The sequence below is a fragment of the Hirsutella rhossiliensis genome (assembly GCF_020360975.1).
Source record: "Hirsutella rhossiliensis strain HR02 chromosome Unknown scaffold00001, whole genome shotgun sequence".
Taxonomy (NCBI): Eukaryota; Fungi; Ascomycota; class Sordariomycetes; order Hypocreales; family Ophiocordycipitaceae; genus Hirsutella; species Hirsutella rhossiliensis.
The window spans coordinates 5,864,732-5,879,814 of NW_025408667.1; the positions used below are offsets into that span (position 1 = coordinate 5,864,732).

Sequence of the window (15,083 nt, forward strand, 5' to 3'; positions counted from 1 at the left end):
AGACGGCAGTGGCGGATGCAGGGCCGCGAACAGCCGGCGCCTCCCCTTGCAAGCCCCATCGTGCACCGTCGCCCCTAAGGTAAGGGTAAGTTACGACTAAGTTAGTCTGGCACGCACAAGCCTGGAGCTATAACTTAACTATCCCTCTTGGAGACGCGACAAGCTTATTCCCCGGTAATTGCGGTTTACTCAGGTTAATTACACACAATTCGCAGGGCCGCATGCACTGCACCCACCCTCTTGACAATTGTGGCTCATGCTCCCTTACACCGTATGTACAGTACACATATATATCGACCCCTTGCCAACCAAGACATTGCTTGCATTGCCCGAATCCAAGGGCCTCTGCCTCGAGACATGCCTTCACCTGCCGCCTCCTCCGCCTGTTCCTCCTCGTCGTCAGCGTCGTCAGCGTCGTCACCATTGGCTCATCCATTCAAGACCGTCACTGCCTAGTCTCGATCCTTGACCGTCAGCGTCCACGGCCTCCTCGAGTGCCACATGCGCCGCTGCCTGACCCCCAACGCCGCATCCATCATCCGCTGAGTGTCTGACCGCTGCCGCGCCGCCCCGTCCTTGGACCCCTCTGCGAATGTCTGCACCTCCTCCACCGAGGCCGTCAGCTCAAACTCGCCCCTGCACAGAGCCGTCACTCCCATGCTGAAGCTCGTGGCGCTGTTCCCCGGTAGCTCGGGCAGCAGCTGCTGCAGCGTCCCGTTCCACGCAAACTTGCGTGTGTGGTCCAGCGCCACGTTCATCGGCCGGTGGCAGAGGGCTGGGATCAGCCTGACAAGGGGGAATATCGACTTGCTCGTCCTGTTCCTGATGTCCACCCGCAACGCCATGAAGTCGTCCACGTAAGCCACCTTTCGAGCGCCACCGTCGGGCTCGCTCGGGTCCTCTACCCTTATGTTAATGTCCACCTCGTCCACCTTGATCGCCTCAATCATTCGAGACGTGAGCCGGATGTTGCGAAGCTCCACCGCGCCACTCCGCTTGGGCACCGACGTCGTCCGCCACGTTGCCTTGACGTTGTCCAAAATCTTCTCCCGGTACCAGAAAGCCTCTCGATTGGCCCGTTCCATTTCCGGCGAGATCTTACTGGTGCTCACGACGAACTGCCTGTTTCGGGACGGGTTCAAGCTCGGAATCGACTCGTGTGCTTCTTCCAGGTAGATCCTCCTGACGGGTATGGCAACGCGGCTTGTCTTGCCTGGAAGCACGTACTCGTCCACCACCAGACCGTCCTCGCCCTCTAGGCGGACGGCCATGTGGCTCGGCCAAGCGTTGCGCAGGTCCATGCATACAAGACAATATTCGTCTTCCTTTCCTCGAGTGCTCCCGCCCAGTCTCTCCCAGAGGGGCTGCGGGATCTTGCCGTGCATCGGCAGTGCGTCCACCCGCGTCAGCTCGACGCTGGCGTTGACCGTCACCGTAAGGTCCAGGCAGACTTGACGAGTGTAAAACTGCTCCGTCACCTCGTCGCGGGGAACCCCGAGATACGTGTAGTCGGCCTGGATCGTCGCGTGCGTCAGACCGGGTTTGCCCAGTATCTCAAACTCAAACGTCGCCTCTCCGCCAGGCGCAATGTTGCGGCCCTGATCGCTGCGTGGAAGTCGCAGTGCTTGTCTCCTGGTGAGAATCAGCTCGTACTCGTACAGCTCTGCCGGCGTGGCATCCCGCTTGCCGAGGGCTTCCTGCAACGGGGCCTGCGTCGAATCCTTGAACGAGAAAAGAATAAAGTCCACCGGAGTCGCCGACGTATTTTGTATTGTCACCGAAAACACCTGCCTCTCTCCTTCCAAGATCATAACTGAGGATTGCGGAAGAGTCGTCGACTTGACCACCACGAGCGGCTGTGCCTGGATCACGTTCAGGCTCAGCCTCTTGGGCGCAAAGGCTTCCTCTGTCGGCTTGGTCGTGTTGTCGCCGTCTTCCAGAGCAATCATGCCTTTGGCCTTGATCTTGTCTTGCATCGACGGCGTCCAAGCTTTCGTGAAGATGGGGAACCGTCTTTCCCGGCAACCACGGACCTTGACCATCGCGCCCGTGACGGTGATGGACCCGGCCTCCCGCGGCCGCCCTTTGAGTCGTATTATTTGGCTTCGATACGGACCCAGGAAAGCGCTTTCCGTCAAGGCTTCGAAATCCACCCCCTCGGTGCACAGGCGTATGCTCTCGATTTCCACCTCAATGTCGTACGTATTCTGCAGTGTAACCCGAAAGGTGGCCAGCTCACCAGCCACCAGGTTCTGCGCCGCCACCTCATCAGGTTCCTTCAGGAACGGGTTGTAGATGAACGGGTTGACGTCCTGCGAAGCCCGGCCAGCCGTGGCTCCGGGGAGGACGCTGCGGGCGTGGGGTATCGGGGTTCGTGTATTTGGGAGAGGCTCCAGCACGACGCTCCTAACGAGGAACTCATCCCAATACTCCGCCGTCAGGTGACCCATGCCTATCCTCTGGGCCAGGCTCGCCGTCCGGGAAACGTTGGTCGTCAAGCGGACCTGCTCGTCTCGGTGGATCATCGGCGCGGCATCCTCCCGTCGCGGGCCCGGTGCTATTCCCGACCCTCCGGTGCGCAGCAGGTCGCTGGAAAACTTGAGCACTCCGTTGAAGTCCGGCAGTGCCTCGGAAAAGTTGATGCAGGCCCGCAGAATATTGAGTTTGATGCTGGTGAAGCCGAAGAATCTCGTCGACGATTGGTCAAGTATCCTAGCAACGGCCGCCTCGTCAGAGTCATCAAGAGTCCCGGGTGAAACTCCGTCCTTCTTCTCGTGCGTCTCGAAGCCGACGATGCCGTACGACTTGCACAATAGCTCTAGAAATGCCTCGAGCCCATGTTCAATATCCCCCTCCCCGAGATCCAGCGCCACGCCGCCACTGTTCCCATCGCCGCCTGGTGCCAGTGATACCAGCCCTGCAGCAGGGTGGACGCCCGCTTCCGCCGCCCCCCGCGTTCGCGCTTCCACAAGGCCCCCGATGAGGACGGATACTAGCTCTCGAATAACCATGGCCTTCTTTCGATGATAGCCTAGCGAACCCAGCACAGACGCCATGCCGCTCAAGACCGACGCGCGATCAGCAGGAGTCAGCAGTTCCGCGGCGGATGAGGGGAAGGCCCTGAACAAAAAGTTGACAATGTGCTGCCTCGGGGGAGAGATATTTAACCGAGGTGACGTCGTCAGGCGTTCAGGGGTGTGTGTGCTGCAGACGATGATGTCCAGCGCCCGCTGATCCAGCCGTCCTCCGCAAAGATGCATCGCCGTGAGGATCTTGGAGAATCGAATGGTCGCTTCTGACAGTGGAAGCGGCGGTAGGTGTTCGGCCGAGATTCTCGAGTATAGACCGACAATTCTCTCCAGGAGCTCGGGTATTATATTTTGGAGATCTCGACGATACTTGGGCTCGGTCGAATCAGCAACCTCCGGATCTGATTTGAGCGCCGGCAGGCTGGCGGATCGCTCCCGAGAAGGCATGAGTATCGCCGGGACCTGAAATTCCAGCTTGGACCAGGCCAGAAGAAAGAGGTTCACGAGGATGAGCTCCAGAGCCTTGCCATGCCAGATGTGGTCGTTGACCGATCGCGCAGTGGCGGCGGCCTCGGCCAGTTCTTTGAGTGAGTCGCTCCACCGGCCAGCCTGGAGATACATGGAGCCAATGACGACCGAGGTCCGTCCTTTGCCTTTGAGCCGCCAGCGGTCGTTGGCGCCTCCCGGTCCGAAGCCCTGGACAGTTACGCGGTCGCGAGACTTGTCGGCGTCTGACCTGACGCTCTTGTGCTCGGGACTGGAGTGAACGCTGCCGGAGACGCTGTGCCCGTCGTCGGGGCTCATGGCAATGTTTGACAGACTGCTCTTGACTGGCGTCGAGGGCCGTGCCGGCATCGAGCTGCTTGAGCTGAGTGGGGGACGGGACGCCATAGGCGGCATCGATAACCGGCTATGGCGAGTGTTGTCCAAGCCGGCAGCGGAGCTCGGGCGCGAACTGTGGTGCGGGAGGGAGAACTGAGAGTTGCGCCTCGAAATCCCGTTTTCAAGCGCGCCGCCTGCCCCGAAAGCCCTGCCGTTGGCATAGACTGAGTTTCCAGGATGGCCGGGAGACTCGATGAGGGTCATGGCCTCGAAGGATCTCGCCAGCGTCGTCATTTCGGCCAGCAGCATCGACGAGATGTTGCACATGACGGTCTTCATTGTAGTTCGTTTGCAGTCCTCGACGGGCGGAACATCTATGATGCCCTCGGGCATCGGTATGCCAGTGTTTGTTGGAGGGACGTAGTCGAAGACGATGGCCTGGTGGACCAAGGCTTTGGGGTAGACATCGCGCACATCTTCGAGCTCCTGATACAGGGCCCTGATGTTCTTCTCCGTGATCGTCGTGGCCGCCCCGCTCGCAGAGTGTCTCTTGCTAAAGGAAGCATCCTGGAGCTCGGTGCCGTCTGCCACGGCGATGACGGCCAGGGGCTCCCGGTATAAGTCGAAGGGCGAGAGGGAGAGGTGGGACGGCGGAGGCACGTGGGTGATGAGGTCGTACAGCATCGCACCGTCTGGGTATGCCAATGGAGAGAACATGTCTGTTGCATAAAGGTCAGCTTGACAACTGGTAGCGTGGACTGAGGCCAAGCGGTCTCTCACTTCTGTTGGGACGGCCATCGGGGCTGATGTCTCGCAGTTGGACGACATGCTCGGCACGCAGCCTGTCGGCAAACGAGGCAAACTTGTCGGCTCTCAGCTTGCCGAGTGGCAGAAGTAGAGCCTTCACCCTCGCGGGAGCGATGGGCAGCAAAGGATCCAGGCTCATCCTAGCGGTTGCTGTATTCTCATCTTTGTCCAGCGCGTCGACAGTTTGCTCAGGGCATGTCCATCGGTCGGCCTCTCCTTGGCTGATTACTTTGTCCGCGGGAAGTGATGATGGCGCATGCTCGCTTCCGGGCTGCTGTTGGAGCTCGACCACTGGGGAAAGGGAAGCTTGCAGTGTTATTGCTGGGCTTTGTGTCTCAGCAAGATGCAGCAGCCACAGCCTGACAGCTTGATGGATGGTTGGAGGCTGGAGGCTGGAGGCTGGAGAGTACAGCGGGTGGGGCCTCGAGCTCCTCGGCAGCATGTTTTTACGTGCCGAGCCGAGGGGCCACGGAGGTCCTGGCACAAGCTATCGCAACGGCTGAATTCATCAATTGAAATGCCCACGGACCAGCGTCATTTCTCGACACAAGCGCCACTGCTATGAGAACTGCATACCTGTACAAGACTACGTCGAGTGAAGAAAGACCCGCCAGCCTCCAGCGTTCAATTGACATGAGGGTATAAACACGTTCAAACATGAATCTAGCAGCCCGTTTACCCTGAATATGGCATAGATGGCGTAAACTCGACACTCTCGTGAGCGCATGGGCGCACGTATCCCTTGGCCGCTTCTCAGCCTGTGGAAGGCGACGGCTCAAGCACAAGTGACTGCTCCTGTTCCTGGTTGGCCCTCGCCTCTTCCTCGAGCACGCTGTCGAATATGTCGACGGCCAGGCTCGCATCCACAAAGTCCTCCATCTCCTCCGTCACCGTCTTGAGCTTTTCCTGGACGGCAATGGCCCCCTCTGCGCCGACAATGTGCCTCGACGGGGGATTTTCGTGTCCTCCGATGGCCGTCAGCGCGTGGACCGTCTCCATGACCAGCTTGTCTGCCGCGCCGGGGGGCAGCCTTGGGTATCGATAAAAGACGTCGCCGTGCCCCATTTCTGGCTCAAGCGAGGTGCTGGCGGGCGTCGAGGGCATGGCGTCCGAATCCGTGGTCTCGGGGATGGCCGTGTCGGGGTCGGTGTTGAGGACGCTGATGAGCATGTCGCGGATGTTGGGCGCGTTGTTGAAGATGTCGGCGTAGGCGGGGATCTGGGGCGCGAAGATGAGGCGGTTGGTGAGGGACTGAATCTCTTTGTTTGGCTGGACAATTGTGACCTTTATGTTGAAGGGCGCAATCTCGTAGGCGAGCGAGTCGCAGAAGCCCTCGAGGGCCCAGGTGGCGGCCGTGTACATGGACATGCCGGGGGTGCCTATGTGGCCGCCGATGCTGGACAGGATGATGATGTGGCCGGTGTGTTGGGAGCGCAGGGTGGGGAGGGCGGCCTTGATGAAGTTGACTTGGGTGAAGAAGATGGATTCGAACTGGTCTCGGACAAGGTTCTGGGTGGCTGGCGTGGTGGAGAGCTCCTCGACGGTCCCGACAACCGCTGGCGCCGTCAGTCAGCGACACAGGACGAGGAAGCCATGGGCAATACCTTCTGATCGGCAGCACAGCAAAATGTCGATCCTGCCAAAGACCTGGACCGCCTCGGCGACGGCGGCGCCGCACGAGCTCATATGGCCATCGCAGCGGATGCCGCGGATGCGGTCCTTCCAGCCGTCGCGGTCCTTGCGCGCGCTCTTGCACTCGTCGATGAGGTCGCGAAACTCGGCACTGCGCTCGTCGTGCTCGATTTCGTGGGGTGGCAGGCAGGCGACGACATAGTCGCCGTGGGAGAGCAGACAGCGGATCAGGCGCACGGCGAGCGGCGACAGCGCAGCCGTGAGGAGCCAGGTGCGCGGCGAGTTGTGGGTGGCTTTTGGTTGCGGCGAGGAGCTGTCAGCGTCGGCCATGGTGACGACGCCGCCACCCTGCACGGGGGCATTGTCTCCAAGCAGGCGAGGGGAGAAGGGGAAGAAGGTTCGAATGCAAGAATGCAATGGCAGTCAGCCGGCATGCAGCTGCAAAGCTTGTAGCAGCCTTGGCCGTCGCCGGAAGAAAGACGCTGCAACGGCTTTGCCGGTCGAATATGACGCTGCAAAGACAGAAAGACGACGGACGGACGTACGGAATGAGGGGGCCGGCCCCGAGTGGTGGTGGCGGGTAGTGGTGCTGCTGCCGCTGCTTTGCCCAGCCGAGGTCGGCGGGTCAGCGCCAGCGCCAGCAGCGACCGTTCTGGTTTTGCTGCTGCGCGACGCCATGCAGTGCGGGTGGTTCTGGAGAGTAGCATGCGAGGTACCTCGTGTACCCGACAGCGTCGTCGTCCATGAAGAAGAGAAAGGGAGAAAGGGACTGTACAATGAGCTGGACTGCGATGCGAGTACGCATGAAAGCGCTTGTTTGGAGGAAGGCGCTTACAATTGGCAGAGGAGAGAGAGAGGCGGAGTGAAGGTCCGCGTCGGGAGACAGCTTGGCCGACTTATACGTAGGTATTACACTTGCTCGTCCCAAGCAATGGAAGCAAGGAACCCGTCAGAATACCTGCTCCTGCCCAACCGAGCCTTGTCTCCTCTTCTCGCCCTGTTACCAGGTCCTGTTGCCAGGTGCACGGATTTCTTAACAAGTGCCGGGGGATGCCTGTGGTCCGGCAACGTCCTCGCGACAATCAACCCCAAATGCCGACCGTCCATGAGCCAGGGCGGCCCCGGGCTTCTCCCCTCCCCCGGGCCTGTTGGCGTGGAGCTTGCGTGATGAGTGCTTCCAATAGGGTCAGCTGTCCAAGGCCTCTTCAATGCAATGAGGACAGTGTCGTGCGGCACCTTGACGACTGTGTGTGTCTCGTTAGGTGATAGGTTTGCATTGACGATAATGCCGGCCGTCCACATTGAGCTATCCCTGCCTCTGGCTGTTGTCCCCCACGAACCCCGGAGAGCGCCCCCCCGCCTTCGAACTCCCATTTGCGGGCCAGCTCCAGCCCCCACCGTCATCAATGCTCCATCGCTCTCCAGCACTTCACCGACTCGTCCGCTCGCGGACCCGGCCCGGGTGGCGCGTCCGGCCGGCTGACTTATTCGGAAGAGGGGCGAATTGTCAGCAGACGACTTCGGCGCTTGGGCTGCATGAAACCCAGATTCTTGGCTCACGCATGCATGCGTGAGCAGCGAACTGCACCGATGCGAGATCCACCAAGTTAGGTATCTGCCATGCGCGTCGGCTGTTTTGCCGGTTGGCCAAGTAATTACCGTAAGTAGGTATACCGGTGTTGTATTAAGCTTGCATCTACTGTACGGACGCCTTCCCCAGGTATTAATTAAGGCATCAGTCAGGCTTGGTTGCTTCTGCTTGGATACCCTCTCTATCTACGTTATCCGCACCTACCGAGTACATGGACAACCCTCGGCATCCAATCTACTGTACCCTCGGTGGGATACCGAAATGGCTACGTACTAGTACCAGCCAAGGTGCCTTGATCCTATGGCTGGAGATGTGTATTTAATGTCCGCCACGGCCACGCAAGCCTGTACCGTAGCTACCATCGACGCCCCACGGGGCCAGGCAACGACCTGAATCCTACGGTACGAGTCGCAATCCGATCCATCAGGAGCACTGGGGCTGTCTGTCGTTGGGCCAGCCACATGGCGGACCCCAGACCCCGCGCCGCGGATTATAGCTTCAATACGGATCCGGTACCCACCCCATCTATGCAATCACATCTGCCAACTCGTGGTAGCGTCTGCTCAGCTTCGTCTGCAAGATTCAACCTCGATTGCCGAGATAAGCAAGAAATGTTTCAATGCCGTCGTCGGAAATTGCGCAAGAGACATCATGATTCATCTTGCCATTCGGTAGAGCCTCCTCAGCTTCCTCCCCGCGGCCAACTGTCATGTCATCAACTGCCCAAGAATCCCGCCCAGCATGCTTTCCGCCAGTTCGTCCTCCGCTCCCTCCCTCTCATATTCTGAAATCCCATCTCATGGCCGGTTCTGGAAGTCGGCAAGAGGTCATGCTTAATTGGTGATATCGTTTAATCCCTGGGTCGCTGATGTGTGTTGGCCGCACATTCGTGATCGTGGCATGACATCCAAGCCTGCCCAGGACCGCTTCCCCATCTTCACCCGTCGGCTTCCTCTCGGCATCGGTCACATATGGCCATGCCACAAAGCATGTCTGCCCTACCCTCCCCGCCGCCACCGCAATCTGCATGCTTGGCCGTCACTATTCTCACCCGAAGCCCGGGTTGGTGCTCCCTTTGACATGTGTTTTCGCCTACTCGTCATTATCCAAAACCACGGTCCACGCGTCGCCCAGACAGCGTTCAAGCTCATCCCCGCAGCCAGCAGCCAAGCTCAAGTCTTCCCGGAACGCTCTACCTGCACGCTCGTCGATTGCCCATACTCTGGTTCGTTGTCCACTTGCTTTCGCGGTTCCGTCAAGCCAAACAGCTCGTCCATTTTTTCCAGGCTGATGCCTTTGGTTTCAGGGACGCAAAACCAGACGAAGATGCCCATGAGTACGTCAAACGAACCAAACATGAAGAACATGCCCTGCCAGTTCTTGTCAGCGGGGATCCGCTAGTTTTGCGACAGACCAAATTTCACGTACATATCCCGCTTTGCCCATGGTGTTTTGCATGGTCAGCACAGCTGCGAAATGTGTTAGCACTCATATCGTGCAAACTGCAGACTCCAACAAAGTGACTCACTTCGAGCCATGACAAAGTTAAAGAGCCATTGGACTGCCGCAGCAAGTGCCACGTTCATCGCACGCAGTCTAGCAGTCGGGATTTCGCTGACGAGGATCCAGCAAGCCGGGCCCCATCCAAACTGGAAAGCACTGTCCCTTTCATCAGCCCCATCCCACTCCTTCACAAGGGAGGCAAAGAGGGTTTTCACGTACGCCGCCCACAGGTATATGCAGGCGATGGCCACATATCCAAACGCCGTCACCTGTTGCGGTACTTGATCAACATAAGGGCCCTCAACATGGATGATGGATGCCGTGACGCACCGGTTCCCCTGTCACCGGCGGCTGTACTCTGCCGTAGATACCAATTATGAAGAGAACGATGGCCTGCGCTGCGCTTGTCCACAGCAAGCTCCACCGCCGGCCCAATGAGTCGGCAACGAAGACGAGGAAGATGGCACAGGCTGCCGTCTTGGCGACGCCATAGACTCCGGTAGCAAAAAGCGACGAGTCGGTTCCATTCATGCCCAGGTTTTGGAAGATTTGCGGGGCGTAGTAGTTCTGTGGTTGGTCATGCGGTCAGTGCTCAAGCACGGAGGAGCCCGACGGAAGCTCTCACGATGGAGTTTACGCCAGTCATTTGCTGGCATATCATGAGAATGACTGAGATGATGGCGCGGTTGCGGTTGCCCGGAACCAGTGCCATTTCCTTGAGGAGCGTCATGGCCGTCGCGTCTCCCGTCAACCGTCTCTCCGCCTCGAGCTGATCGGCCATTTCCTGGATTTCGTTGGAGACGTATTCCGAGTCGGCCGGGAGCCTGTCGGCAGTTAGTGCACGGTTGCCTTTGACGACAGGCCTCGCTGTGGCTACCCTCTAAGGTTGACGAGGATCTTGGTGGTCTGTTCCCAATCATCCTGTCGGGCACACCATCGGGGGCTTGATGGCGGGTTAGCAGGCGACTGCTCGGGCACACAGGAGCGGATGGAGGACATGCCTTTCAGGGGATAGAAACATTCCTAAGATGAGGAAACTGCGAATTCTCATCAGTGCCGATTCACTCCTGGGCACACAAGGCATGGCTGAGGCCTAAACGCACATGGCAGGGAGCGCCTGGAGAGAGAGGGGCACGATATAGACGGCAGGAGCGGGCACGTGCAAGAGGCAGCCGTAGTTGACCCTTGGGTGAGGCAAGCGTCAGCGAATCGATGCCTGCTCATCGACATGACCTGAAGCGCGTACCAAAACGCCACCATGATGCCAAAGACGATGAAGAGCTGATAGAATGCTGGCGAGCCGAGTCAGGACTGGACTGGACCATTTTCGACCATGGCTTACAGGTCAGGCCACCGCGGATGCCTCTCGGGGCGCACTCGGAGACATAGACGGGGGTCAAGGTCGAGGCCGCTCCAACGCCGAGGCCAGCGACAAACCTGCCGACATACATCAATGCCAGCGTGCCGTTAACCGCCGATGCCGCCTGCATCACGACGCCAACGGTTGTGAGCGCTCCGGTGGCCATCAGACAGCGTCGTCGACCGTACTTGTCTGTCAGCCAGGACGTGACAAGGCAGGCAGCAAAGCATCCGGCCTGGAGCGTCGAGACAATGTTCTGGTCCAGGTTGGACTTGGCCGCCTTGGACTTGTGCAGAGTGCCGAATTTCTCCTGGGCGGGCTTCATGGCCAGGACTCCGCCGATGGCTCCCGTGTCCCATCCGAAGAGCATGCCGCCAAAGCAGGAGGCGCACACCAGGGCAAAGACCCTCCAGCCGTATATCTCGTCAGGGTCGTGGCGCATCGCATCGTTGCGAACGATGGACCGCAAGACCTTGACCAGCACAGCCATTCTCTCCTTGGGCTAGGAGGAGTATCAACTCGACGCGGGCGTTCAAGGCGGACGGGGGATATGCCGAGTCTGGTGGGCGCTCTGCCCGGCCTCTGGACAGCTGCAGAAGGTGGGAGAGGGAAAGCACCTCGGATCGACTGAGGTGGCGCCGGCTACAAATATCACACGCCAAGCACACCCTTGTCACCCCACAGCCGTAGGGAGTAAGCGGGAAAAGGTGCGGAGATCTCATCGTGTCCCTGGACCAATGCGACAGCGGCGGCACTCGGTCATTTGCTAGCGAAGCCATCCCGGAAATCGAGTGTGCATTGGCGCGGCGTCGTCTAATGCACATTGGCGAATCTGACGTGCCTTGGCCTCGCTGCCCAGGCACTTCAGGGCAGCGGACTAGCCTCTGTGGCTGGATCAAAGGTGCGTTGTCGTCGGTCCTTTTTGCAAATGGTGCCACAGACCAAGCACGAGGCCCAACTTCGGCTGCGCAAGAGGAGAAAACAGCCAGGCCACGCTCCTCTCATTAGATTCAAGGCGTGGCTTTGGATGACATTCACGATAGGGGCACAGACGGCTCGCCCGAACCCTTACCTGACGACGGCCAAGTTCGGCAGGGACTTGTCGGCCGAAAGCTCGACAGCTGGTTTGTGTAACAACTTCTCCTTGCGGCGTTGATACCTACCTACCCAGACCTACCGGTGAGGGTCACATGCAGGGTCACTTGACGGGCTACCTTAGTCTCACGCAAGCAGGGAAAACGGCAGAACCTGAGAACACACTTACCTACGCAATCTTCTTCAATTGGCCCACAGAGAGCCTCTCCTTTGCAGCCCTCAGCCCTCTTTCGCACCATCTTGGTGCCTGTGCCGCATTAGGCAAGCCGCAGATCCCGGCTCTGGCAACTATCGGCTGGCCTTCGCGCGGCGAATCTCTATTGTTAAACTTTTCTTTTTACCTAACACCACACACCTCGACGCATTGACTGATACGCTTATATATTATCGGATTCTGGAATGGAGACTCGTCCCAGGTAGACTCAACATTCGCGCCATGCGCCCGGGTCCACACGGGTCGCCTTGTCAACAACATCGCGAGCGGGGTTTATCCTGTGGATACGTCCAAAGCAGCCATCGCGCTCATGCAGGCGGCCCGCGCGGGCTGGCATGTGTACGACTTTGAACTTGTGAAGTGGGTGGGTGAGGGACGCGACCTGGCCCTGCGCTGGAAGCTCAACGGCGTCGTTGGAGCTGATTTCCAGAAACCGACGTAGGATGAGTGGCTTCTGTCTTTGCTTTGGTCGGGCTTGCGCACCTGGTGTTGCACCTATCGCGCGAGCCATGCTTACCTGAATTGGTCTGACGCATGAGGATGGGACACCGAAAGAAGGCGCCAACGTCACTTATGGCGGCACCGACTTCCTGCAGCTCGATCGGTGCACTGGCTTGATCGAGCAAGCCCACATCGTATAGGACTCGATCGGCCTGTTGTATGACCTTGGTAATAGGCAAGTGACGCTGTAAAAGCTGAGGTCAGAACATGGTGGTTGTGAGGAGTGAATGTCGCTACCCTGAATCGGTTCATACATAAGTCGCGGCATTGCTAAAATGCTTGTCTAGTAGAACATCCAACTCTAAGTAGTTGCTCCTACTCGGTTGAATAGATTTAAGGAAAGGAGTATAGCGTTAAGCCAGGTGGCCGAGCAGATGGTTGCCTGACAAAAGGCTGCGATGGTTAGTGGGGCTTGCGCGTCTTTTCCAAAGTTGTTGCAGGTGTAATTAATTAGCTGCTTGCTTATCAGTCTTTCATGGCACCTGCACTATGCGATATCTCAGCCATGTCTCGATGATATATGCTCTTGCAACACTATTAGTTTCTGACCGACCGACTATGTTTTTAACCTCGTTTTGCTTCTCTCGAAGCTCTGTAAATTTGCTCATAATGACCGCCTAAACAGGAAACTGGACGTCTATAGGAACATCTGATTTGGGTGAAGACCTTTTTGGGCCGCTTCGTTGGTAGAGCTCACGAGTACAAGCATGACAGCACAATGCAGTGGGTTTACTAGAGGCGCACTTCAAGGACCTCTGGCTTCCCAGTAAAATAGAATCACATACCTATGTAGACTCTGCTACGGCGCTTAAAGATTGATTGCCCGCCCGGCAGTGTGCTGTTGTAAACTAACAAGTTTAATTGGCAGCTGGGCGGCATCGATGATCAAGTATCGTCCAAGTTCCAGGCCTTTCCCCTTTAGGCATTACAGCCCCCCGCTTTAAGTACTAACATGCCTTGGTCATTTAAAACGGGCCTCAAGCTTCTTGAAGGCGCGAACTTGAGGGAGCATAGGAAGTGACTGTCGTGAAAATGGCTGGAAATAATCTCTTGCCCCGCCTTCTTCTTCGTTGGCATACAACTTGCATGCAGGAAGCACCAGATTCTTATCGATCGACCGCAGCGCGCACGGTCCGACCGCGGTCCGAAGATAACGAAATAGCAGCTTACGGGCTTTCCTCCGCCGCTGAGAAAGGGTTATTCCCGTGACGTTATCTACATAGACAAAGGTTGAGAAACTAGAGCCGATCGGCTGACTAGGGTAATTGAATAACAACAATAGTATACCGTTGACGTTGATTTATTATAGGGGGCTGGGGGTTTTTTCCTCTAAGGGGGAAGCCCGGTAGGTAGCCTGAAAGTAAGACACTGGAGCGATCCGCTAACAGCACCTGACCTTAGCCACTTAGTCCGCCGTTTGCGCAGCGACCGACCCGTCGGCACTTCCACCTGCTATTGCTATTGCGCCCATTATACCGCCCAGCCAGCAGCGTTTGCCGCCCGAGAGGCCAGCAAATTGTCGCTCAAAAGACAGGCATTCATTCGCCATGTGAACAAGACTCGGACCTCCTCTGGACCGCGGCGCCCTTTCCACTTGCTGGCGAATATAAATTTGCCCGGCCTTGTCTTGACGCAAGGAAACGCCGTCTTGTTTCCTGCAACCCGCCACGAGAACCTCAATCACCTGGAGCCGTGGTTCAGGAATACCAGAAAGGTTTCAGAAGGCACAGGATCTCCTTCGTCTGCTTGGCCTCTTTGTTCTCTCTGCGCCTCCCTGCGCCCGTTGTCACCCCCCTTTTTTCTGGCTGTCGCCACTTAGGATATATTGCAGCTGCACTCATTGTCACGCCTGCCTTGGTCATCATGTCGAAACCCCTGGCTTCGCGCGCGTCGAAGAAAAAGGCCGGCCCCAGAAAGTCGAGGGGGGGTTCAAGGAAGCTTCTGACCAGCAGCAAATCGCCCCTGGCCGAGGCCGACCTCAGGGTGAGTCGAGATGCTTTTTAGCGACATGATGAGCCGTCGACTAACCTCGCGCCAGGCTATCTTATCGAACCCCTTGACATGGAGTGTCCTCGACGACAGGGACCGAGACGAGATTCTCGCGCTCTTCCCGGACAAGCAACACATGATTGATGCCGACTCGGCCTCGGCCCGACCCAACTTTGCCTCCCTCATGAGCGACGACAGCGTTCGCAACGACTGCGCGGCCTACACAGAGAACATGGCCGAGGGCCGGCACGACGAGGGCTGGCTCTGGGACGCGTGGACGGCGCATGAGAGGAGAAAGGCGGGCGACTTTGACGACTTTCTCGACGCCAAGTTTGCGCAAGACTGGGGCGTCGAGCGAGGGGCCGAGGCCTCGCCAGGGATTTGAAAGGAGCGTAAGACGTTTCCGGCCCTTTGCCTTTTCACCTCCTTGTTCTTTTCGCCTCGCGGTCTGTTGGAGCAGATGGAGGCAGCGTCGGTTCCGAGCCTTGTTTTGGGTATTCAGTGAATCTGTTGCCTGGATTGGGTGGTGCTCATCACCCG

General features: G+C 58.1%; 4 protein-coding genes across 4 annotated transcripts; 1 reads left to right on the forward strand and 3 right to left on the reverse strand.

The window, feature by feature from the left end:
• Positions 1-452: 452 nt before the first annotated feature.
• Positions 453-4,797, reverse strand: HRG_00713 (transport protein; the record flags this gene model as incomplete). The annotated part of the gene is made up of 3 exons (XM_044859184.1): positions 453-513; positions 556-4,570; positions 4,632-4,797. The coding sequence occupies 3 exons, from the start codon at positions 4,795-4,797 to the stop codon at positions 453-455; spliced, it is 4,242 nt and encodes a 1,413-aa protein (XP_044725584.1).
• A 614-nt stretch (positions 4,798-5,411) lies between these two features.
• HRG_00714 (short chain dehydrogenase domain-containing protein) lies at positions 5,412-6,968 on the reverse strand (the record flags this gene model as incomplete). Its single annotated transcript, XM_044859185.1, has 4 exons — positions 5,412-5,876; positions 5,934-6,214; positions 6,263-6,583; positions 6,836-6,968. The coding sequence occupies 4 exons, from the start codon at positions 6,966-6,968 to the stop codon at positions 5,412-5,414; spliced, it is 1,200 nt and encodes a 399-aa protein (XP_044725585.1).
• A 2,085-nt stretch (positions 6,969-9,053) lies between these two features.
• Positions 9,054-11,234, reverse strand: HRG_00715 (sugar transporter domain-containing protein; the record flags this gene model as incomplete). Its single annotated transcript, XM_044859186.1, has 11 exons — positions 9,054-9,251; positions 9,310-9,350; positions 9,410-9,540; positions 9,604-9,653; positions 9,715-9,951; positions 10,010-10,208; positions 10,262-10,327; positions 10,386-10,421; positions 10,488-10,568; positions 10,631-10,676; positions 10,727-11,234. The coding sequence occupies 11 exons, from the start codon at positions 11,232-11,234 to the stop codon at positions 9,054-9,056; spliced, it is 1,593 nt and encodes a 530-aa protein (XP_044725586.1).
• A 3,183-nt stretch (positions 11,235-14,417) lies between these two features.
• On the forward strand, positions 14,418-14,928 carry HRG_00716 (asx-like domain-containing protein; the record flags this gene model as incomplete). The annotated part of the gene is made up of 2 exons (XM_044859187.1): positions 14,418-14,537; positions 14,593-14,928. The coding sequence occupies 2 exons, from the start codon at positions 14,418-14,420 to the stop codon at positions 14,926-14,928; spliced, it is 456 nt and encodes a 151-aa protein (XP_044725587.1).
• Between the last annotated feature and the right edge of the window lie 155 nt (positions 14,929-15,083).